Genomic DNA, 25748 nt, shown 5'->3' on the forward strand with positions numbered 1-25748 from the left:
CTCGGCTCCTGGAGTGTATTTAAGCTTGAAACATTATAGGCAGGTTATAGATAGGTTGGTTTTTTTGGAGAAAATTGAAAAACAAATTTGCTACGTAAAAATACCTTGTTATTCCTGTTAATGAGATAATTAAATGAGACCTCATTAAACAGATTCTAGAACCCCTTTTACCTAACACTTAACTGGCCACTTCACGTTTCTGAAACCTACTGCACCTTAAGTCCATTAGAGTAAGGTATTTATTATCTATGACCGTAAGTTTGCGAGCCAGGGCCATGAGACAGAGACACGAGGTGACACGAGCCTGTGTCGAACCTGTCAAGGGAAGTGCCTAAGTAAGTATGATTGTGGTGTATGTACCTACCCACCCTGCATATTTAAGTCTAGGTGGACAGGTTAGTCGTAGCAATTTTGGAACCATTAGTCAAACGAAAATTATAACTGCCTGCCGGACTTTCAAGGTTGGGATAGAAAATTCAAACATAGAAGAAGTAAATAAAAACGATAATTTATTTTTTGCCTTAAAATATCTTAAACATAGAAATTCGTTCTTACAGAACGTATGTGTAATTGCAAACAACTGTGAGTGAATGCCGTGGGTGGTTACTTCTTTATCATGCTGTTGACGAGGCCCTTGAAGGCTTCCAGGCCCTTTTCGTTGGCTTCCTGGTAGCCGGGAGCTGTGGATTTGACAGTCTCGTACCACCTGGAAGTTATAAAACATGCTGTTAACATTTTTTTTGAGAGCACTACTGTTCAGATAATAAAACTGTATCAAGAGTTTGTATCAGATGATACGGGGCGGGGTGGGTAGCTGTGACTCTTAAGTATTTGAAGGGAAGAGTTTATGAAATTGATTCGTACGTAAGTCCCTTTTCTAATAATAAAAAAAAAGTCTGAAGGATTCGAGTGCTAAAAAATAAACAAATTAAGACCAGGTACATCGACTAATAGTGGAAGTAAGAGCTATCATGTAAGGTTCTATCCAAAGATCCAAAGAATGATTTAAAATGTATGTTTGTTGTAACCAATAGGGTTGTTTCCAATTTTTTGAAACGTACGTATTACGTTCTATATTAACTAAAAGTTGCCCTAAATTTCAACTTTTATACTAAAAACGGCTTTAAATATGTTAAATTAACAATAGTACATTACGATACAAGTGCGAAAAATAGGAAATTCGAAACGAGTGGCGAATTACCTATTCGCACATGTATCGTACAACGTTTTACAGTACATATGGCCCTTTAAATGTTCGACACAGTAACGTAATATGCTACTTCTCGCACTAGTGCTATAAAGTAGCCCCATATGTACTGTAAAATATATTTTGACAGATGCTTTCGCGCCCAAAACGCTCTTTGAAAATTGTGTGACGTCACAGTTTACGGTTTGACACATAACTACATACGCACGTAGAAGATACGAACTGTCAACTGACATTTGTCATTTGTTGTTTATCGCCTAACTGTCAACAGTGTCAATCCGAGAGTTGTGACGTCATCAGTATCTTTAATGACGTTTCGAGTTTGGTCACGTGACTTGTGCCAAAAGATATTTTAAATTCAATATTTACAAAAATATGGTCATTACAGGTCCCCTAAAAGTAGTTTAACATGTTCTTATAATCCAAAAGAATTTATTAGGATACAATTCTGCCCTAAGACTTGTAGATGGAAACAACCCTATTAAAATTCATATTAACTTGGATAATTTTGTGGTAAAAATATGACAGTTTGATATGGACCTAAAAAGGAACAACTGTCATTTGATCTGACGTTTAAGCTGTCAAGAGTGGAGTTTTTTCGGCGGTCTTTTGATGTGCGGGAGGTTGTTGGAATTGTTTTGATTATTCACATTGTATTAGCGATAAAAATAAACGATTGTCTATGTAAAAGTGTTCAGGAGTCTTAATTATCGATACCCAGTATCATACATTGATATATTTAATATTTATTAATTTTACACCCACGCTCTTAAATTTCGTTATACATTAACTTTGATGTTCACAATGTTCACGTGTAACATTATAAATGGGATAGATTGTGAAATAAATATGTACGTACGCCAATACCAGGGTTTGAGGTTCACAAGTTTTCACTATGTGCTTTCTTAAATTTACGCAAACCTGAGATATGCTTACCTTTTAACGTTAGAATATTTCTTAAAGTCGACGTCGGTGACCTCGAAGCTGGACACGGTGGCGATGAGGCTCAGGTCGGCGAGGGTCAGGTTGGGGCCTGCCACGTACTTCTGGCCCTCGAGGAATGTATCGAGAAACTTGAGGGCTTCCTCGATCTTCTGTAGCTTGCCCTGGTCGGCGGGCGCGCCACCGAATAGCTGTGGGTACTGGAACCAAAAAAATATAATAATATTATTATTCGTTGGTTGGGAGCCCATGGGTTACTTGGCTTATAAATGATCTTAGTTTGCTTGATCATGGCAAACTAACTAGACTCTTGGCTGCCTAGCCAACGTGCCACTCGTTTACGCTCCATAGCGTAGTCATCTCTTTCTATCAATAATCCATACAGTGCGGCAAAGACAGTTGCGTTTTGTTCTCTACGGAGCGTAAACGATTGGCACGTTGAGTAGGCACCCTGAGCCATTTAAACATGAAATCATCTCTGACTAAAACAATAATATTCCATCCTCACTTCGTTAACGAGGTCAATGTTCGAAATAATCATCGCTACACTAAAAAAACCGGTGAAGGGCGAGTTCGTTTTACTCGCACACCGAGGGCTCCGTACAAACTTAGAATTATCTCATGTACTTAATTATAAAGACGAAAGACTTTTGATCAGAAGTACCTGTTACGAAGACACAATAATGTCTAACGAATTTGCGCGATGTAATGCACGTGTTGGTTTTTCGAGGATTTAATTCTCTATCATGTGAACCGATTACAAAAATTGTTCTTTTATTTGAAAGGTGTCTTTAATGTTATCTCATAGAAATATCAAGTGTAATAAACACACGTGAAATTGGTTAAATCGCAAACTAAAGTCGGATATGTTTTTTGTTATTAAAAATAGTTAATATTATGTAAAAAAAATCATAATTTTTCTTCGGTAAGCTTCGCAGATAAGGGGTAATGGTATTTTTTTCACATTTTCCTCAATTAATCAATTTTTTCACTACGAAAAAAAAAGAATTTTTTTTTTGGATGTACAGTCAGCGTCAAATACTTTGTAGCAGTCAAAGTGGTCAAATAGTTCGGTACACCATATATTTAGTATGGTGTACCGAACTATTTGACCACTTTGACTGCTACGAAGTATTTGACGCTGACTGTACAATTTGAGCTCTTTCAAATGATAGGTACCCCACTTGACCTAGTCACTAGACTTTGAAATTTTGCCCCTCTTCATATTGGGCATTTTCCATAGTTAATAAAGATTAAATAAAAAAAATAATACTCTTAATGTGTCTGGGTCAGCGTTGTTCATAACTATTCCAAATTTCAAATCGACAGCTTAAGTGCTTCTCGAGATATTTAGCGATGTGACAGACGGACGGACGGATAAGTGTTCCTTTTGTTCCTTTTTGGTACGGAACCCTAAAAAGGTGATAAAATAATCAATTAGCTGGTATATTAAACTGTAACTGAAATCATGAGTTTAATTTAAACCTTTGTCTTGCCGTACAGCTCGAAAAAAAAAACGTTCTTAAGCAATGAAAAAAAATCTTAAAAATGCAGTCAGGATCATAAACAAATACAGACGAAAGCTTAAGAAGGAGACAGCCAAAAAAACTAAAAAGGAAAGACTTACGAAGTAATCAGCGAATCTCTGGTATAGTGTTCCAATGTCGAAGTACAGCCGCTGGTCTACAAGGGCTCGGGCGCGGGGCTCTTCAGGGTAGAGGGTGCTGCCCTGGCCATATTTGTTGGCCAGGTACGTGATGATGGCGCGCGACTCCCACAGCGAGAGCCCGTCGTCCACCAGCGTAGGGACTGTGTGCTGAGGGTTCAGCTGTTGGAAAATTTAGTTTATTAGTTAGGACATACATTTCAAACTCTTTTGGTCTGTTTTTGACTTGTTCATGAATCGCTAGAGGGTGCTTTCTCTTTTTCGTACCTTCACTGTTGTAGGTAAACAGAAAGAAGTTGTAGCAATTAAAAGTACATACTTGGCTGTTTCTCAAAATTGGCACCGACACCTGTCAATCTATATATATAAATTAATAATACATGTTTTGAGAGACTTTTTACACAGAGGCCTAATGCTTTGAAATAGATTCTATGAATATTAATTACAAAATAAATATTCGAAGTATGTTGTACCATTCACCTTCCGTCTCCCAGCGCGGGGTACTCATGTGATTAAAACCACGCAAATAATTCTTACATAGACACCACACCAGGTCGTTGATAGAAAAGAGGCGGGGTTCCAGTTTTACTAAATAATCATTTTATGCTTTCTTTGTAAATATTTAATTGATTATTGTAATAATAAAAATAATAAAACATTTTCAAAATTGCTTACTTAGGGTTAGAAATGAGGTTAGGTATTAGGAATAATTTGAAGTATAATTTACAAAAAAATGTTGAACGGTAACTGGATAAGCCCATACTTAGTTCTTAGTAAGCCCATACTTACTGAAATGTATTGATGTGATATATTTTCGACTGAAAAAGCTCTTTTATTTAATAGATACACGGTAGGTTACTGAACAACAAAAATCCCGTACAAAAAATAGATGACGCCATAACTCCTTTCCATTTTTTTTCGTTCTACGAGTAAAATTGTATTTAAATGGCCTAAAGATCAATCGTACCGATTTTCATACTTTTAACACAATTTGCAGCATTTTTTGGCGTACCGCTAGCACTAAAGTCTACAGTCTCTTCAAGCTGTGACAAAATCAAACTTCTAAGTTAACGTAAAAAAATTAAAATTATAAGGTATAACCTATAAACAGCAACACTCCTAACTTAACCATCGGTGGACCTTATGCTTTTTGTAATAAGGACCACCGATGGACAACTATGATTTTGATTGATTGGCAAGTAATATCTTCTTATACTACAACAGGAAAAAATCTGAAAAATATAAATTTGTAAAAATGTGTAAATTTTAAATGCTTCTAACTCCATAATAATAAAAAAAAAACGAAAAAAATCAAACGTAGGGGCATAGCTGTGGTTGATATACAACAAATATTTTAAATAATGTTAATATCCTGAGAGGAAAATGAGAACCACGTTTGTATGAAAAGTTGATTCCGCACGGGTCTCCCACTTTCGTCTTAACTTCTGAGGGCCTACCGCGAACCACGTTCGACGTGTTGCCACCCTGTCACGCTTACGTACGAATTTACAAGTGCGACAGAGAGGCAACACGTCGAACGTGGTTCGCGGTAGGCCTTCTAAATCGACCTTCGCAGAGTTGCGTTGCGTGCGAACCGGTGCGGTAGAAGTGGAACGTGGAACCAATTACGTTTCGTAATAACCAGTTCAAGGCAGTTCGGGGCCAAAAGGAAGTCCCAGTACTCGCGAGTAGAGTAGTGCATGCCGGCATACTATAAATTCTAGAACAGTCACTCGTACCACGTAAAAAATCTTGATCAACACCGTGACTAAATTTTATACCTAAATGTATAATTTATTTCTGGAAATCTAAAGGAATGGTACTTGCCAAACAGTCAACAGCCTTTTCTTTATACGTACCTATGTATACATAATTACATAGGTATGTAGCGAACATGGATTCTATTAAGTCCTGTGTAATCGAATGACGTGATTGTTGCATTCTGTTATTATCGTACTTTTTTGTTGGTTAAATTTCTATATGTTGCTTTTTTAAGGAGTTAATAATGGGTAAAGTAAGATCCTTAAAAAATAGACATACCTATACCATCAGACCATCACGGCCTTTTTTGTAAATCAGTAAAAGAGAGACAATCCCACCATACATTGTGTTATTATATCTCAAAAGAATTAGGCAGAGCGTTTTCGTTTAAAGCTCCTAGACATCGTGATTTTTCCGACATAATTAACAAACATCGTCATATTTCAACATTTTCAACCAATGTACACGAAATTAACCCTTACCTAAACCTAGTTTTAATTAACCTTATTAAATTACTCTATTGACAGGTGAAAACTAGAGATGGGTAGTGAGTAAATACTCACGAGTATATAAATACCGAATAAATAGTAAATACACAGTATTTACTCGTTTATACCCAAATTGGTGGGTATAAACTATTTAGAGTGCTGAAAGGGGCATATAAATTTGGAATATAGGTGTATGTATAGGTGGTGTAGGTGGTGTATAGGTGTATATAGGTGTATTTTGTTAGCCGCTACTGGATTAAGTACTCAAAATTATAAGAAATATTTTTAAAGAGAGCACTCCATACATGTAACTAATTGTCACAAAAAAATCAGAAACCACCTGTTTTATATGCATGTAATATGCAATAACAAAGATCAGGACTAATTAAATAAAAGATTGTTTAGGATAATGAATATAATGATCAAATTGTATTATCCTTGTATGACGCCATTGCTGGGAGTGCTCCTGCCACAGATAATCATATTCATGACACATATGTCACATCCCCCCCTTATGCTAAATGACTGCTTATACTAATTACAAAAGCTCTGGATACACTGGAAGCTAACTTAAATCAAATTCACCCAGGTAGGCAGGTTTTCTTATCAACCTTCCCGTCCTTGTAACTACTGGCAGATCTAATGGCTCTGGGTTAGGTGCAGGTACATTTGGCACCAGTGGAAGAGACTCATTGTCACGAAGCACCAGTGCAGGCGGCTCCGTTGCATCCTGTCTTTCCTGACTACTCCCCTCATGCACTGCCTGGCTCACATCTGATGAGTCCAGCATATTCTGATTTCTAACAATAAACTTATTTCTACTATGTCTAATATGTTTTTCATTTCGCCTAACTAAATTACCCTTGTCATTTTTAACAATGAATGATCTAGGTCCACTGGCTTTTTCCACTATTTTACCAGAATACCAATACCTACTTCTATTTACATCTTGAACAATAACATCTTCCCCTTTTTGAAATGATTTTTTAGCTTTTGAAGTTTTATTATAACTGGCCCTAGATTTTTCATTATTAATTAACATTTGTTCTTTGACATTTACACATAACTTAGGTTTTAACACTTCTTTTGAACAGGGTAAATTGGTTCTTAGTAATCTGCTCATTAACAACTCTGAAGGGCTGTAATCCAACTTTGCTACTGGAGTTGTTCTATAATGTAACATCGCTAAATCAAAATTAGCACCACTTTCTTTACACTTTTTCATTAAACTTTTAACAATCCCTACAGCTTTCTCCGCTAGCCCATTTGATTGCGCATAATGTGGACTGGACGTGATTAATTCTATGCCATGTTGCTTTGCAAATTGTATGAATTCAAAACTACCAAATGGCATATTGTCACTGACTATTTGCCTAGGGATTCCTAGAGTACTAAATATCTTTATTAACTCAACAATAATATTAGTGGTAGATTTGTTTTTCAATTTTGCAACCTCAATCCATTTTGAAAAGTAATCTACAACCACTAGAAAATCTTCCCCCGCATAGTGACCAATGTCCATACCTACTTTACTAAAAGGAAGATCGGGCACCTCATGTGATATAATTGGCTGTTTGCAGTTTGACATCCTGTACTTTTCACATACTCTACATGCTAACACATAATCCTCTATATCTCTTGACATTCCTGGCCAGTACAGTACTTTCCTAGCTCTCTTTTTACACTTTACTACACCTGCATGCCCTGAGTGTATTATATCCAACATTTCTTTTCTTAATGCTTTAGGAACAAGAACCATATTTCCAAAGTAAACAATATTATCTGTAACTATCAACTCATGTCTTAATTTGTACAACTTTTTTAATTCCACACCATAAATACTTCTGTCATTTTTTGGCCATTCTGAACTATACCACATCTTTATTTGTTGCAAATTTCCATCTTTATTTGTTTCATTTTGCAATTCTTTTAATTTACTTTCTGATATTTGTAAGTCTTTGTCTAGTCCATACACTTTTTCTGTTTCCACACTATGCACTAACTCTTTAAGTGTTGGCTCTACTTGCCCATTTGTTGAATTATAATGCCTAGACAAATAGTCAGCCACATACATTTGAGGACCTGGTATGTACTTAATGTCAAATTCATATTTTAAAAGTTTAAGAACCATTCTTTGCAGTCTGGCTGAAATTTTATTGATGTCTTTATTCATTATCGCCACTAAAGGCTTATGGTCTGTTTCAACAACTATTTTGCGTCCATAGACAAATTGGTGATATTTTTCCATTGCAAGACAAACTGCAAAGAGTTCTTTTTCAATGGGAGCCCATCTTTGTTGACAATCTGTATAGCACCTAGAATAAAAAGATATTGGTTTGCCATTCTGAAGTAGACAAGCTCCCATGCCACTTTTTGAGCTATCTGTTTGTAGAGTTACTAACCCGTCTTTCTTTAAAATATCCAAGGTTGGGGCTTTACTAATTTTCATTTTTATTTCTTCAAAAGCTTGACTTTGTGCTGTACCCCAATCCCACAATACATCTTTTTTTAATAGATCCCTAAGTTTTTCAGTTGTTTTGGAGTATTGTGGTATAAACTTACTTAAATAATTGCACATACCTAAAAACTTTTGTAGTTCTTTAATATTTTTTGGTTCATTCAAGTCCACAATAGCCTTTACATGTTCAGGATCAGGTTTAATTCCTGATTTTGACACTAATAACCCTACATATTTAACAAAATCTCTTCTATACTGTACTTTGTTTGGATTAAATTTTACATTAAACTTTCTTGCCCTATCTATCACTTCACTTAAAATTTTATCATGGTCTGCTAAATTGTCCCCCGCAACAATTATGTCATCATAGTACACATTTACCCCTTGTATATCACTAAATATGGTTGTATTTATTCTTTGCATTACCTCTGGAGCCGAAGAAATGCCAAATGGCATTCTCTTGAAAAAATACCTTCCGAAGGGAGTACCGAAAGTGCAGAGTTTTTGTTCATCCTCCAAATTCACTTGAAAAAATCCATCCTTCATGTCTAGTACTGTGAAGACACTTTTACCTGCAAGTGAATTATATATTTCTTCAGGTGAAGGTATTTGATAATTTTCTCTAAGAATGGCCTTATTCAACTCTTTGGGATCTAAGCATAACCTAAGAGACTTATCTGGTTTTTCTACAATGACAAGATTGTTACACCATGCCGTAGGTCCTTCTACTTTTTCAATTATTCCTCTACTTTCATAATTATTTAAAGTCTCTTTAAGTCTTTCCTTTATAGTCTGTGGAACTCTTCTAATAGGCTTAACTACTGGCTCTGAATTCTCTTTCAGTTTTATTGAATATGTACCTATATTGCCTAGCCCAGTGAACACATCATTATTTAATTTTACAAATTTATTCTTTTCTTCTGAGACTACAGCATCTACTCTTTTTATTAAATTGAAATTGACACAATCAGGTAAGCCTAAGATTGGTTTAACAGGCATGTCCACAATAGTGAATCTAACACATCCCTTGTTTCCCCTAACAGTACAGGTTAACTTAACACATCCTACAGTTTTCATTTTTGCCTCATTATATACAATTAACACTGTGGGTTCACCGAGTTTACATTTGTCTAATTTTAAGCTTTCAAACAGTTCCAGTGGTAAAGTACTACAGTCAGCACCAGAGTCCAGTTTGAATTTTATATCTACTCCTTCAACATTTATTACTTCATACCATTGTAACCTATCTGAGCTACTTACAGAGTCTACTACAAACTCTTCCGAACTGCAGTCGCTGTCCTTAGTAGATTCCCTGATGCCGTCAACTTTGTTTTTTGTGTATCTTTTTTGTCGCTGCTGTTTCTCTTCCTTCTTTTGAAATCTACACATTTCTGCATAATGGTTATAAATGTTGCACACCGTACATCTTCTCCCATACGCAGGACATTTTCTTGGCTCATGTTTCTTACCACAGTAACTGCAACTGTAATGAATCGGTTTCTTTACATCTTTTCTATAACGAGAACTTTCTTTTACCATATTTACTGACTGCACTTTTTCTACCAGCTCTTTTACATTTTTCTTGCTGTATTCTGCAGCCTTGCACAATTCTATTGCAGTATCTAAACTGAGTTCTTTTTCTCGCAGCAATCTCTCTTTAATTGTTGCTTCCTCTACACCTATCACCAGCATGTCTCTTACCATTCTATCTTCCTCTTTGAAGTTGCATGTTTTGGCAGCGTTTTTTAATCTTAAAACAAACCGTTCCACCGGTTCATCTGGCTCTTGACGTAAATTATAAAATCTGTAGCTGTTCACGACGGTGTTAGTTTTGTTGTTAAAATGGTCATCAAACTTTCCAAGCAACTCAACCCATTTTAATGTAGAAGTGCCAACCATACCATTGTAAACTTCTAAAATCTCTTCTCCCGCACAGGTCAAGAAAATGGCTACCTTTTTTTCATCTGTCCCGTTTTCCAAATCCGTGGCCTGAATATATAAGTTGAACAACTGCTTGTATTTTCTCCAAGCCTCCGCATCTTCAATTTTGTATCCTTTAGGAGGCTGCAACCCCAGGTTCATTACGGGCGTTTCATCCGGCATTTTGTCTGGTCCACAAAGGTTTTATCTTCTTAACAAAGTCGTCTATTTACCACTTAGGTTTTTTATTTTGTCTTTCTTCTTGTTATTCTCTGTTTTCACCTGACACCATGTTTTATATGCATGTAATATGCAATAACAAAGATCAGGACTAATTAAATAAAAGATTGTTTAGGATAATGAATATAATGATCAAATTGTATTATCCTTGTATGACGCCATTGCTGGGAGTGCTCCTGCCACAGATAATCATATTCATGACACATATGTCACACCACCAGCGTGGTCCAACGTGTTACACATCATTAAATGGGTCTATAAAAATGACTTGATGTTTCTAAAAACTTTTTTTGATAAACTGAATGGGTCAATTTCATCAAACGAGCATTTTTATCTAATTTCCATGGAATTTTCAAATATTGATTAAATATAATGTGATACTTCGTAGAAAAATAAAATAAAGTTCATATTATTTTCGGAGTATACATATTCATGAAACTTTGAGAGATATATTTCAACTTGAAAGTTCTATCCGGGCACGGGATTCTTTTGTCCATGGGAATTGGGATTTGCTGACACGGGAATTAGTTTTCTACGACTTATTCCTATTTAAACTATGTTTTATTATTAATCAAATGTAAAATATTAATCTTATAGGATTATTAATCTTTTTCACATTTGAGATCTATTGCATGTTTTTAAAGCATCATACAATTAAAACTGATGACTCAAAAAATCAACTAATGAAGTTAAGAATCTTTCTGAATTCAATAAGAATAAATTTAATGTATTTCTTTTTCGTTCGATTATGATCAATGATTAACAGCCATCATCTGACTTCAAGAAACATCGTGGTAGTTGATTTTAATTTTATACAATGGAATATCGTATGAACATTTGAACATCCTTTCATTTAGGTTTGTTTAAATGTGGTTTATTAGTAATATTTTTTGTATATTGTTTTGGTTTTTTAATGAGTCTGAGTATTACAATCATACGCTTTAAGGATAGAATTTGTTCAAAATTGTATGTTCGCAGCGAATTAATAAAAAATTGATACAAGTGCAGTACCTACAAATCAAGCCTTCACGGGTGATGTTGCTTGGCTTTGAAAGTTTTCGACAAAAAATTACTCTCGATCTCGGACAAAATTTAAACATCGATCACTAGTTATTTACCACAAACAACTTCTTTGTGGTAAATAACTCGTGAATGTTTTAATGCTTAGTGATAGTAAATATCATCTAGTTTAAGTATTTAACTTTAAATATGTGATAATAATGTACACTTTTTAGTAGGAATTTTCATTATACTCAAAAGCAGATTCCGGACAGGGCAAGGGAGTAGTAATTTAAGTCTTTAGGTATTTTAAGTGTACCCTAAAAACAGATTAATCAGTGAATTCATGTTGAACTCGGTGTGGAAGTGTGACTTTTTTATGAAAAAAATGCTTAGTATTATCTGATGATACCCTCAGATTTTCATATCGGACACAAGAAGAGTTTTTAGTAGGAATTTTCATTATACTCAAAAAAAAATCCGGACAGGGCACGGGAGTAAGTAATTTGAGCCTTTAGGTATTTTAAGTGTACCCTAAAAACAAATTAATCAGTGAATTCATGTTGAACTCGGTGTGGAAGTGTGACTTCTTTATAAAAAAAATGCTAAGTATTAACTGATGCTACCCTCCGATTTTCATCTCGGACACAAAAAAATCGCGTTCAAAAAATGACCCGAATTCTTTTGGAATTAGCCCGTTTCTGAAGGCCGAAATAATGTTTATCCCTCGTTAACTTTTAAACCAAAGTTCAAAAGAATATGGGAAGATTAGCCGTAAAATAGAGTACTAAAAAAATACTTTGAACATGATCGCTTTGAGCCATTTTTGAGTTTTCTTTCAAAAAATCCTTAATAAAAGTTCGTAAGTGCAGCGTAAACTCGCATTTTTGCGCGACATGCAGTTATATAGAACATCGATAGAACTTAAGTCCCATATTTTAAAAGTAAATACCTTCTTATTAAAAACAAAATTGTTAACTGCGTATTATCAATTTATCACAAATTGCCTCTAACTGATGATTACCTACCCGTTTTATTTTTCAAGAATTAGCGTCCTACATATATGCTTTTTATTGTGTAAATATTGTTAGTATACGTTAACACTCTTCGATAAAGAACAATTTGGTTCTTAAATCTGACTTTTTAAATATTTAATTAGCAATCGTTTTTACTCACCTATAGTAAACACCCCTATAATGGAACAGGCACCGGTAATGGGATGGTATAGACAAATCCTGTAAAACAAGTATTTACCATACATGTTTAATCGCTGGCAACATTTGACCATAAACAAGAGCCAAAGCGCTGCTTAAGTTAAATTTTTCATTGATATTTGTTAGTTTGAAAATTAATGACGCCATACATCCCATGACTGTAGCAAAAAACCATAGTTTTAATTAGTTAATAATATTGAAACCAATGGCAGTGGCTTTCATTAAATACATAGAAAACATAAAGGATGAATTGGACATTCGACTTTTAAAGCACAAAGCGGTAGAAATTTTACAGATGTCGATGAAATATCAAAAATACTCCAAATTTTCTCTTTAATGTCCCATGATTGATGCCGTTAACATAAATGAGTAAATACGAGTATTTATCGGGTGCTTTGAGTAAATACTCAGTATTTACTCACCGCTACCCATATCTAGGTGAAAACCGCATTAAAATACGTTCAGGTGTTTTTAGTTTATCGCGAACATAAGTACATACATACAAACAGACAGACGCTCGCGGCGGGGGACTTTGTTTTATAAGGTGTAGTGATCATTATCGCAATAGTGTTGTGTTGTATAGTGTTGTCTCATTTGTAACCTTGGTAAATAGTAACCGTCCTCGTAACAGATCGTTGAACCCAGCAATTCCTTTGTATGTCAGTTTGCAAACGTTTGTATATTTGGCCTCCAACGATCACTGATTGCTGTAAAAGCAATCGTAAAACTGATAACATTAAAGTCTTATTTACATCTCTATAGAATAGGCTCGTGATAGGATAGGTGGTTATATTCCTAAGATATAATGGCATTCATGCTTTGCACCATTACAAACTGTGCGCACGGGCGGGTCTGTGGCGAACCTCTTTGGTTGTCTTACGTCCGCCTGCGAACGCAGGCCGCTAGGTCAATGATATGTTGTAGATATGTTTTTGGTGTGAGATGTCATATGTATGATAATAACTTTTAATTGTCAATAAAACTACATTTCCTTTAATTTTCCAAAAAGGGATTTATTATTTTTTATTCAAAGTGTAGTCCCACAACTGGTGACCCCGACGTGATCGACTCTAAAGGTCTGGGGGAGGCTGATGCATACGAAGTAGTATTGTCTATTAAGCGTGACTTTCGTATGTCTACCAACAAATCGTAAAAAGATAAAAAATCTACTCCTATAATTGGTTTGCTTACATCCGCAACCACGAAACGCCACACAAAAACGCGCCGTAAACCGAAATCAAGTGACAAACTCAAATAACCATAAGTTGCAATAACCGTATTATTCGCAGCAAAAAGTTCGTAGTCCGTTCGACAACGTTTTGGTCTACGCAAAAAGCTCATTGGAAAAACACACAAATCCTGTGTCGATCAAAAATTGAAGTTTAATTTTAGCATCTGTGACGAACAAACGGATAGACAAGGATTTGCATTCACCGGTTTCGTCACTAAGCTTACCAGTCGCAAGGAGCGACTGGTCATCTAGTTTTTTGGGTAGCTACACGGTGGGATACACTTTATCTGCTCTGTTACCGAAGGTGGAGTGATACCAGCAGTACTCTCTGTCGTTGTCTGCACGGACTCGACTTCTGGACTGGTTGCTTTGAGCAAGACGGGATCGAGACCATGTTTTCGGTCTAGAGTCATGTCGTCGTGTACCTCTTGGCATTGCTTCGAGTTTCATAGTCAAGGCTTCAATTTTTTTGACTTAATTCGTCGACAACCGAAGGCGGAACAGAAGATGTCGACGCGACTAACGCATGAGGTGTAGCCATCAATGAGTTAGTTTCGTACGCCTTATCTGCCATTTGGGCTAATTTCTCTAAAGGTACATTATCATCTTGCATCGCAATCAGGCTTTGCAGTAAAGGCGTACGAAACTAACTCATAAACGCTTGGTATGAACAAATTAAAGACAGACTTATTACAGGCTTTCGAGTACGTTACGAGATGGTTGAAGTATTGATGTGCCGTTTATTAGGAACTAGCTGTTGCCCACGACTTCGTCCGCGTTGATTTCCCGGAACACACTTTCAACCTCTATGGGCTGAATTTTCAAAAGCACTAAAATTATTTTATGTACTTTTTAATAGTTTTTTCCTATTAATTTCAAGTCCCTACTCAAATTGTTCTCCCTTTTTAACCCTATTAAGGATGACTCACGCTAGACCGGGCCGGGGCGGGGCCGGAGTTTCCGGCGCTTCGTTTTCTATGGCAAGCACCACGTGATCACCGATCAGCCGTCATAGAAAATGACGTGTCGGACGCCTCGGTCTGGGTCCGGGCCGGTCTAGCGTAAGTCATTCTTTAGGTGATGAATCTTTCAAAAACGCTGAAATAACTGTTCTCGTATTTAATGAAAATGTCTTATTACGGAATTTCAAGTTCATAACTTGATCCCCATACAAACTTTCATCCCCTTTTTAACCCCCTTAGGGGATGAATTTCTAAAAACGCTTAAGTTGCTTTTCTTCTATTTTAATATACTCGTAATACCTTTACACGAAGTTTCAAGTTCCTAGCTTAAAATTCCAGTAAATAATTCATAAATTCGTACACAAGTCATCCCATTCCACCGTGTATACAATATTAATATAAGGGTTCCTTTTGTACCTTTTTGGTACGGAACCCTAATAAAGGGACAAATAGGTACATATGTACCTATTTGTACCACCACCAAGTTAAGAAACAAACACGGAAAATAACTGTTAGTTAATGAGACAAGTATATCAAATCCCTTAATTATGTAACTAACTGTTGTTGTTAATGAGGTTTATCTAAGGATTCTACGGTATGTGTTATGAGGGTATTTATTTTCCTTGTTTTACATTTTGAGGATAATTAAATATATAACCATTCGCTGAGTTTCGATATGGATAGGTAAGTGTTGTTTTGTTTTATTGGCTAAGACTTAAGTATAGGATGGTCGTTCCAAAAGTTTCTAGTACTTTTTCAAAATCATTTATGGCTTGAAGTCGATTAATAATATTATTACGTCCGATATACTTCCTCGCAAAATAAATATTTCACGATTATTATTAGGAAAATCATATTTTTGCCTCACTAAAAAAATCGCCTTTTGTTCTTTGATGTTCACATAACATAACAGAATGAACGATTAACCAATTAAAAATGAAAACACCCATGAACAGTGTGAAGTGAAGTGCGTGGTGTGAAAACTAAAAATTGTCATCTCCATAGGTATAATATACTCGTATTTTATGGGCATGGGCATAAACAAATGCAACGGGCCCAAATTTTATATTTATATTATTTACCTACACAGATAAAGTTTACCCATTTGTCATTCGTGATCAATGTTAAGTAGTTAGTAGTAAAAAAAACTATATTTTTTCTATATACTAGGTACCTATGCATCAGATTGATGAAGTGTGAGTGTAGTTACGGACTCACATCATCATCATGTAAGTCATGTTTTATAAGTACACCTTACCTTTCCTTTAAGTACCTACTAATTATCGAGAAATATATAGTTCTGTACACATTCATCGTACTTTTGTAGCGCAAAAGCAATGTGTGAGAGCAATAGCTAACATTCACATACCAACATCCTGCAAGGAATATTTTATTAGCTTACAATTACTAACAGTACACTCAATGTACATTTATGAAGTGTGTATATTTGTTAAGATGCACAATGAAATGTTCAAAAAAAAAGAGATATAACAAACATATAGATATAAAAAAGCGATATCCGGATAGACTTGTGCTTCCAAAAATGCACACTGCAATGAGGGGTAGAAATTGTTATGCCATGTGTATTAAGATATTCAATCATTTGCCAGAGCAATTAAGGGAACTACCCCTCAAAAAATTAAGGAACAAACTTTTTACTTGGCTGGTTAACAAATGTTTTTATAGTACCACTGAATATTTTGCTAATGGAAGTATTTAATAGGTTATTAGCAAGTAAGCTACAAATGTAAAATTTGCATGACTTATTTTAAGTCTAGATATATGGACCTGTATATATTAGCCTAAGATCTGTTAGTACTATATCTATTGCAAATAAAGATTTATGATTTATGATTTATGTATATATTTCTCGAAAATTGCTTGGTTCAAGTTTAGTTCAAATATACTTTATTCATGTAGGCCTAGCAACAAGCACTTATGATTAGTAAGACAGTATTACATACATATAATTATCATAAGCTAATTATCAGAGCAATTTATTGATGTAAATATTATTCCATATACTAATGAATATAATTCATAGCTCAAATTTAATACTAAGAATTTCACAAAATATCGTCATACAAAAAAAACTATTGTATAAAAAATACTAGTCTAGAATGTATCTAGTGTCTTGTGGTCCTAACTTTATGTTCATAACTTCATAAGGGAATCTCTCGAAGCTATAATGCTGATAACCAGTGCCCTACAAATTCCTACGATGCTATGTTATATGCAAAGAAATCTAACAGAACATTTAGAATATAATTTAGGTATATATATTGATTTAAGCAAACATTTTTGTTCTTTTTTTATTTTATTAAAACTGGCACGGAATGAATCGGCAATCTTACAATTGTTTATTATTGTCAATATTTATAGGTTGTGAATTTGGATTATTATAATTTAATGATTGAAATGAAACTTAGTAAGTAATTAATATTCAATCCGCTGTGAATATTCAATTGTTTTACATCCTGAGGATGCTTACCTTTAGGTATTCAGGCTTGAGCTGTTCTCCGTGGTGAAGGTCCACCAGCTTGAGGTTGAGATTGACGTTGAGGGCCTTGGCCGCCAGGAGCACCGCCCTGCAGGGGGCCGAGCCGGGTACGTAGTATAGGTCTGGCATGTTTCTATGGATATAGTGAATCGATTACTCGTAGTTGGGTTTATTTATAGTAAGTACAGTCGAGTTAGAAAATATCTTTACAAGCTAATGTTCCAAAAATATACTTGTTACACGACCTTATTGCCATTGTCTTAGAGGAATGTATCTATGTTTGTGAACGCACACCTATATAATTAACAATCATAATCATATTTATTGGTAATATGTCTACATAACCTTTTACTTTACGGTAACGTCCATTTACTTTTACTGGAACCAATCCATCGACGTTATTAAAAACATTGACGTTTGGAAGTGTCGGTGTTTATGCATGGTAATAATAACAAATAAAAACAAAAGCACTAAGTACATTCGTAGTTATACCTACTTTTATTTTAAGCAATTTAATTCGGGCCTCTAATAGCCATAGCATGACATGACATTCTTCAAATGTAATGAACACTAAAAATTGAATGAAAACCGTATCGTATTCTAGTGGCCGGGTGGACGATGGCAGCGCCACCTAGCGTTGGCAACTTTGTAGGCTCTCACGAATAATGAGCGCAAAACTTAGCTTGGTCTAAGTCTATCATCCCTACGTGCCAAAAGTATGCTTTCTTTTATTCTTTCTTTTATTCCCGTGAGGCTCCAACATATTAATATTATTTTAAACATGTTTTGATGCAATTTATATATATAATCTGTATGAAATGCTCAATATAACTACCGTATTTAATTTGTTAATGATTCATATTATATTCGTGTAAATAGATTTGTATATACCACAGTATAAGTATGTGATCTTTTTTAGAAGTTAATAGTGAGTACAGTGAGTTATCCTTAAAAGATAGGGGACCATCGCAGACTTTTGTAGATCAATATCAAAGAAAGACAATTCCACCATACATTGTTCCATTTGACGACCAGTTTGGCCTAGTGGGTAGTGACCCTGCCTATGAAGCCGATGGTCCCGGGTTCAAATCCTGGTAAGGGCATTTATTCGTGTGATGAGCATGGATATTTGTTCCTGAGTCACGGGTGTTTTCTATGTATTTAAGTATTTATAAATATTTATATATTATATATATCGTTGTCTAAGTACCCTCAACACAAGCCTTATTGAGCTTACTGTGGGACTTAGTCAATTTGTGTACTAATGTCCTATAATAATTATTTATTTATTTATTTATTGTGATTTGTCATGGGTGTTTTCTATGTATTTAAGTATTTATAAATATTTATATATTATAAATATCGTTGTCTAAGTACCCTCAACACAAGCCTTATTGAGCTTACTGTGGGACTTAGTCAATTTGTGTAATAATGTCCTATAATAGTACATTACGATACAAGTGCGAAAAATAGGAAATTCGAAACGAGTGGCGATAAATTAAAACACGACCGAAGGGAGTGTTTTAAATCGACACGAGTTGCGAATTACCTATTCGCACATGTATCGTACAACGTTTTACAGTACATATGGCCCTTTAAATGTTCGACACAGTAACGTAATATGCTACTTCTCGCACTAGTGCTATAAAGTAGCCCCATATGTACTGTAATATTTATTTATTTATTTATTGTGTTGTTATTTCAAATGGATTAGGCAGTGTTTTCGATTAAAGCTCCTAGGCAGCGTAATATTATCTCAATTTCATATTTCAACTAATTTACACAAAACCTTACCAAACTATACACTTAAACCTTCCTGAAGAATTACTCTTTGATAGGTGAAAACCACATGAAAATCCGTTAAGTAGTTTTTGAATTTATTGCGAACATACTAAGTGAGAAGTACCGAAACACCGCGAGGATGGTCGCTATTTTTGGCCACATCAAGCGCTGCCATCATTTTTGTTTTCCTGCCAAGCCCTTTTGCACCCCGCCAATACTGTGAAAGTTGACCTAAATCTAAAAAATAATAACTTCACTTTTTACAATATGTGAGTAAGGGGAATTCAATTTGTTCGGATAGCGAAAGTCAAAATTATACCTACTTAAATAAATGTTTCTGTTACTAGCACCTACAAGCTACTTCCTAGTGGGGCAACAATTGCTGTAAGCGGTTTTTGTTGTCTATAGAATCGTTGCCAACATTACTTTTATATCGGCGTTGACATTGAATTAACACATGACAGGAAATGAAAACATGATTGATAGGAATTGTAATTTATATATGTATGTAGATCCTCAGTACAGTCACTTATCCGTCTCAGGGATAAGTTCGCCTTTGTACTACCCAATTATTTTCCATCTGATGTAATCAATATTTATTTTTCTCGTACACTAAAGTGTTGCTTACTTACTTAAGTAAAGTTTTAAATGTATCTAAGGGATCAAACTATTCTATTGGCACTGCCAGATTTAATGTTTTTATTTACGAATAAAAAAGTTTCCTTTATGTGCACATAAATATATGTACGAGTAGACACTAGGTACTTCAGCTGACAATTAGTAAAATTGTTTGTGTTGGGTCTAGAATAATATTATCAATGAATAAGTAAACGAAATGACAGTACTTATCAACCTAATGCATTATTAAGTTAGTGATAGTTTACAGAAAGATAGGTATAAAAGGTCCTTGCGTGTAACTTTTATAACAATAACATTGCATGTTCGTGAGTTCCGTGACCGGCACTTATCTTTTGTGTTACGAATAAGTATTGTATTACATCAATTAAGTAACCAGGAACCGGTTTATGTTTATACCATAGAAATAGGATAGTATAGAACGACTGTCAAACTTCAAAAGTGTGACCAAAAATGAAATGCAAGTGTGTGCGTAAATTGTCTATGTGCGAACAAAAAAAGCGATGTCATGTTACAACATATTAATAATCTATCGATGTTTAACTGCTTTATCGACTACTTTTTCAAATGTGTTTGTTTTTATAAAAAATGTAATAGGTATGAGTATTATTACTACTATTAGACCTTATTAGCGCCTTTAGTACCTTTAATTTTCTTTTACAGCGGACGCATAGTAAATAACAATACTGATAGTGATAACCGAGGCTACAGTTACAGTCGTTACAGTCAGCATCAAAATGGTCAAATATATAGGTACACATGTGTCACAATGGTCAAATATATATTGTTACTTATTTTACAGTACATATGGAGCTACTTTACCGCACTAGTGCGATAATTAGCACATTACGTAACTATATCGAACATTTTAAGGGCCATATGTATTGTAATACATTTGCGAATAGTTAATTCGAAACTCGTGTCGACTTAAAATCGTATCGCCACTCATTGCGATTTTTTATTTTTCTCACCTGGTTTGGTGTTCTGGGACGTTTACTTACTTACTACTTACACCGTTGGCTCAGCGACCCAAAATGAGACTTGGCCTCCGACACAAGACAGCGCCACTTTTCTCGGTCCTGTGCGACCTCTCGCCAATTGTCGACTCGAAGCTCGCGCAGATCCGCCTCCACCATGTCGCTCCAGCGATACCTAGGGCGTCCGATAGGACGTCCTCCTGCTAGGCGACCCAGGTACGCTCTTTTTACGTTTTTTCGTTTTTACTTGACTAAATTACTAACGTAGTCCGATCAAGCATTATGGAACGCGGCGCTGTCGGTAAAGCAGGTGACTCGCGTTGATAAAGCAGGTTTCTGTCGTATGCGGGTGTGAGTGGTGTAACATGTGCAATGTCGTTAACTCAAACACATGCTAAGTGTTAACAGTAGGCGCAAATAGTTGACTTACCAAAGAAAATTTAAATTTCGCGCCTTTTCCGCCTGACAAGTTGGGTTGGGTGTGTATACGCTGTCTTGTGTTTCCTTGTGTTGGCGGCAAAGCCGTGGAAAAGTGGTTAAAATGTAAGTAATGTGTTGGAAAGTGAAGTTTAAATTTATCGCTGAACATGTGCACCTTCAAAAAAGGTATTATAACAATCGTTATTATTTTAAGTCGGTTATAAAGGTTAATATCTTAATGATGTCTTGTGAACAACTAATTCCATACCTACTAATATACCGACAAGTTATCGATACAGTCATATGAACATTTTGTCAAGCCCTAGCGTAAAGTAACAGTTTAGGTTTTTACACAAAATATTCTAAATTATTGACTAATATCATGAAATATTAACACACAATTGAAGAAAAACTTATAATGAACTGTATAAATTGGCTTTTTACACTTTTTATGCTGTTAATTTGATAAAATATCGTTACGAAAATTTCGCTACGATTATCATAATTACCTGTGAAATGAGTATTTCCCTGGGTTTTTTGGCCCTGAAACACAACAATCCGGCACACAACATGACACCATCTTCACTAAATTACTTAATATTTATTTTTGATTTTGATTCTCGTATATTTTTAACGTTAAAAAATACGGCAATATGATTTTGGCCGCCTCGGCCGCCTTCGAATTCAAAAAATGGTTACGTTTTCTCATATGTAGTCTGCCTCTTTCACACTCGTGGCTTGTTCATATACGTGATGGCTTCCCTTTCGCACACTTCATCTGTCTGTCAAGCAAAGCGTATGACAAGTCTCTGGTTTATACTGAGACGGAATCGCCATGCGCCGGCCGCCGCGCCGGCTTTGGAGAATCAACTTTTTGTAACTGTGTAACTGTGACTGTGTGGTGGTTTGACCTAAAGTTGTTCTTAATCTGATCTACATAATATTCAGCCACTGTTTTTTATCTTATGATAATAATCAACATTTCGTTTATAACATTACCCGTCATTAACATCTGGGAAATATTTAGATGCCATTTTAAAAAACCAAACAATTCAATGTAACAGCAGACCAGCACCAGCACCTATTAGAATAGGTATATTGGCGTGGGAAGCAAGTGGAATGTTAAAACGAAATGTTTGCCCGTTACGTTAACGGGCAAAACTGGTTCAACTTTCACTGCATTGTTCAATAGGTACACAGTTGGAATTAGCATATTTTAATTAAAACTGGTTAAACTTAAACGACATATTGTTTTCGGTTCGTTGTTGTTCATCCCAATACAATTTTGTCTAAAAGCTATAGAAGTAAGTGATACCTACGTTAAAGTTTAAATTAAATATTTACATTCTCAATTTTCACTAAACTTGTTTGACCATTATAAATAAACTTATTTTTTGCCTACCATAACCATAGCGCTCCACCCACATTTAACATGAAGAAATTATAATTATTGTTTAATTCACATAATTACACTGAATGTAGATGTTTATAATTAACGGCCAGATCATCTCATCACCACAAATGTGCATCCCAGTTGACTAATGTCACAACGCGATGTAGCGTCGACACAATTAAATTGAAACTAATGAATCTTCTCCTCACTATTCACGTCACGCGAGCTCACGAGTCACAAATTTGTTTACTTTAAAGCAAGAGTCTGAAAATGAACATTTCACTTTACACTAGATTAGAACATAACCATTTGTAATACTTAACATACACTCGACTAAAATAATTTTGCCATCAAATCAGTCATTGCAGAACTCTTTTTTTTTTAATTAATTGGGTAGGTACTTACCCATTAGATTTACTGCCGGGAAAAGAAAAACGAAATTTCCTGTGTAGTCAATTATTCATCTATATACCATTTACTTTGCTCACCGTATTACGAAAGTTATTATTTAAGGTTCAATATTTTTTTATTCTGTTACAATATGGTGAATAAAACTTACGTTCAGTGTGCAGCAGGCGAGCAGTCCAAAACAGAGTGACGGAGTGCGCGGCGGGAGGCAGGCGTCGCTTTTATAGCCCGCTTTCCGGCGGCCAGACGCCGGTTCAGAACAATTTCCACTCAAAAAACAGACGTTCTACCTATCAGCAAGGCGTTCATGGCAACATTGGCAACCATTGCCATCAGCTGGAATTTAAACGAATTTCAGCCCTTGGTTGACTGTCTCTGAGCAATCGCTGAGGGAAATGTTAGTCGACGTGAAAAATTAAATGCAGCTTAGGTATGTTTTTAAACCCAAAATAAACGAAATTTTATCGCTCGGTAAGGTAACTAAGCAAGTTCAAATAAGGCGTTCTCACGATTTGACGATGGGAAAATATCGGCTGTTTTTCTTTCAGTATCAATTAAGAAATAACAGCTCATTCCACGATACCATTGTGACTAGTTCTGGCCACCGACAAGCGACGACACCGAAGCTCGACGTTCAAAATCTCAACTCAGCGCATGCACCCAAGAAGCTTATAAACAGACTGGAGATTGAATATAAAGTAAATTTTTGATAAAACGATTTTCAACCATAAAATACGCGTCTTTATTCTGAGCAATTCAAGTAAGTAGAGCATTTAAGTATGTACCGAAATCTGCGTGCATTGCAGGTTTATATTAAATCGTTATCTATACTAATGGCCTTGGCAATGGCATCATGATTACCAAAATACATAAAGTTGTTTAAATTTACCGAATTAGCTACGACAGTTTCTGACTTTTCCTAACTGCCCGATTTGGAATAAACACTCGGAATATACAACCTAGCTGTAAGTTTCTCAAGCTATTTCAATACCAGAATGTAGCCTTATGTACCTACCTAATAACCATTAGAATCTTACTACTTAATATATACTTAAATTACTCAAACCCTTTAATTCCACAAAGTAGGTTAGAATTAACATAACCTTTGACCCACCTTTTACATTTTTTTTTTCTTAACCAGAATCATTTTTATTTCTGGCGGCTTTTAAATTTATTTATTATCAAGCGCAGGGACAAACCATAGGTGCCACTCCTTTCAATAGTCGGATACCTAACAAAGGTACCTACTGAGAAGTAAAGTACATACATACATACATATAATCACGCCTATTTCCCGAAGGGGTAGGCAGAGACCACGGATTTCCACTAAAGAAGTAAAGTATTGTACCTAATAGGTATTTAAGGTACTAGATATACTTTTCACCTAACTACTAGTCTATGGTTATTGCACCACAAAATAAGCAAGGGCAACTGGCGGTCATTCATAATGCTTAGGGTAACTAGCAGCACTTAAAGGACTTAAAGAACAATATTTTATTAACTCCTCCTCTTTAACATAACATAAAGTAAAATAGGTAATTATTAAGAGGAAAGGGGACGACCGCTTCTCCACACAAACATAGTCTCCATTTTCCCCTCAGGATATTAACATTATAGAAAGTATGTTTAGACAACTTGATGTATATATATTGACCCTAGCTATGCCCCTTCGTTTGACTTTTTTTAGATTATTATAAGAGTTCAGTTCAGAGTTAACAGGAGCGAAAAACAAATTCCATATAATTTTTTCATCGCACCTATGTCAACGGCACCAATCATGAAACATTTAAGATAAAATGTGAAGTATTTTTGATATTTCACCGACACCTGTAAAATTTCTTGCGCTTTACGTAAAAGTGGAATGTCCAATTCGTCCTTTATGTTTTCTATGTATTTAATGAAAGCTACTGCAATTGGTTTCAATAATATTAACCAATTAATACTGTGGTTTTTTGCTCCAGTCATGGGATGTATGGCGCCATTCATTTTCAATCAATGAAAAATTAAACTTAAGCAGCTCTTTGGCACTTGTTTATGGTAAAATGTTGCCAGTGATAAAAAAAATGGTAAATATTTGTTTCATAGGATTTGTCTATACCATCCCATTACTGGTACCTGTTCCATTGTAGAGGTGTTTGCTATACTTAACTTATAATGGAATCTTAAATCTTACAAATTCGAAAAACAATCAAAAGAAGGGGCACAGCTGTAGTTGATATACATCGAATAGTGTCAAAATATTTTCAATAATATTAATACCCAGAGAGGAAAATGGGGACTACGTTTGTATGGAAAGGTGGTTTCGGGGTATTATACTTGGACAAGTACGAAACTATACTTACGAGCACTACTTGCCATATGTAAACTAGTATTGTGGGACAATCTTACACAAATCGACCCAGTCCCACAGTGAGCTCAATAAGGCTTTGTGTTGTGCGTACCTACTAGACGACGATATATTCATTATACACCTTGTTTTTTTTATTTTTTTCAAGGGTGCATTCATGAGCTTAAATTAAGTAATTTTCTCAGACACCGATATTC

At 35.3% G+C, this 25748-nt stretch overlaps 2 protein-coding genes across 3 annotated transcripts; both read right to left on the reverse strand.

The window, feature by feature from the left end:
- Positions 1-492: 492 nt before the first annotated feature.
- On the reverse strand, positions 493-23498 carry LOC133516274 (glutathione S-transferase 1-1-like). The gene is made up of 5 exons (XM_061849114.1): positions 23356-23498; positions 17580-17721; positions 3777-3977; positions 2144-2349; positions 493-706 (listed from the first exon to the last, which is right to left on the reverse strand). Exons 2-5 carry the CDS (start codon positions 17715-17717, stop codon positions 604-606), a joined length of 648 nt encoding a protein of 215 aa, XP_061705098.1. The 5' UTR covers positions 17718-17721; positions 23356-23498; the 3' UTR covers positions 493-603.
- On the reverse strand, positions 6462-10895 carry LOC133516272 (uncharacterized protein K02A2.6-like). Of its 2 annotated transcripts, none has more exons than XM_061849111.1 (2): positions 9783-10895; positions 6462-9094 (listed from the first exon to the last, which is right to left on the reverse strand). In XM_061849111.1, exon 2 carries the CDS (start codon positions 9066-9068, stop codon positions 6630-6632), a length of 2439 nt encoding a protein of 812 aa, XP_061705095.1. In that variant the 5' UTR covers positions 9069-9094; positions 9783-10895; the 3' UTR covers positions 6462-6629. Both variants share the same exon structure in this region, with proteins under 2 accessions (XP_061705095.1, XP_061705096.1).
- Positions 23499-25748: the final 2250 nt, after the last annotated feature.

The sequence above is a fragment of the Cydia pomonella genome, chromosome 3 (assembly GCF_033807575.1).
Source record: "Cydia pomonella isolate Wapato2018A chromosome 3, ilCydPomo1, whole genome shotgun sequence".
Lineage (NCBI taxonomy): Eukaryota > Metazoa > Arthropoda > Insecta > Lepidoptera > Tortricidae > Cydia > Cydia pomonella.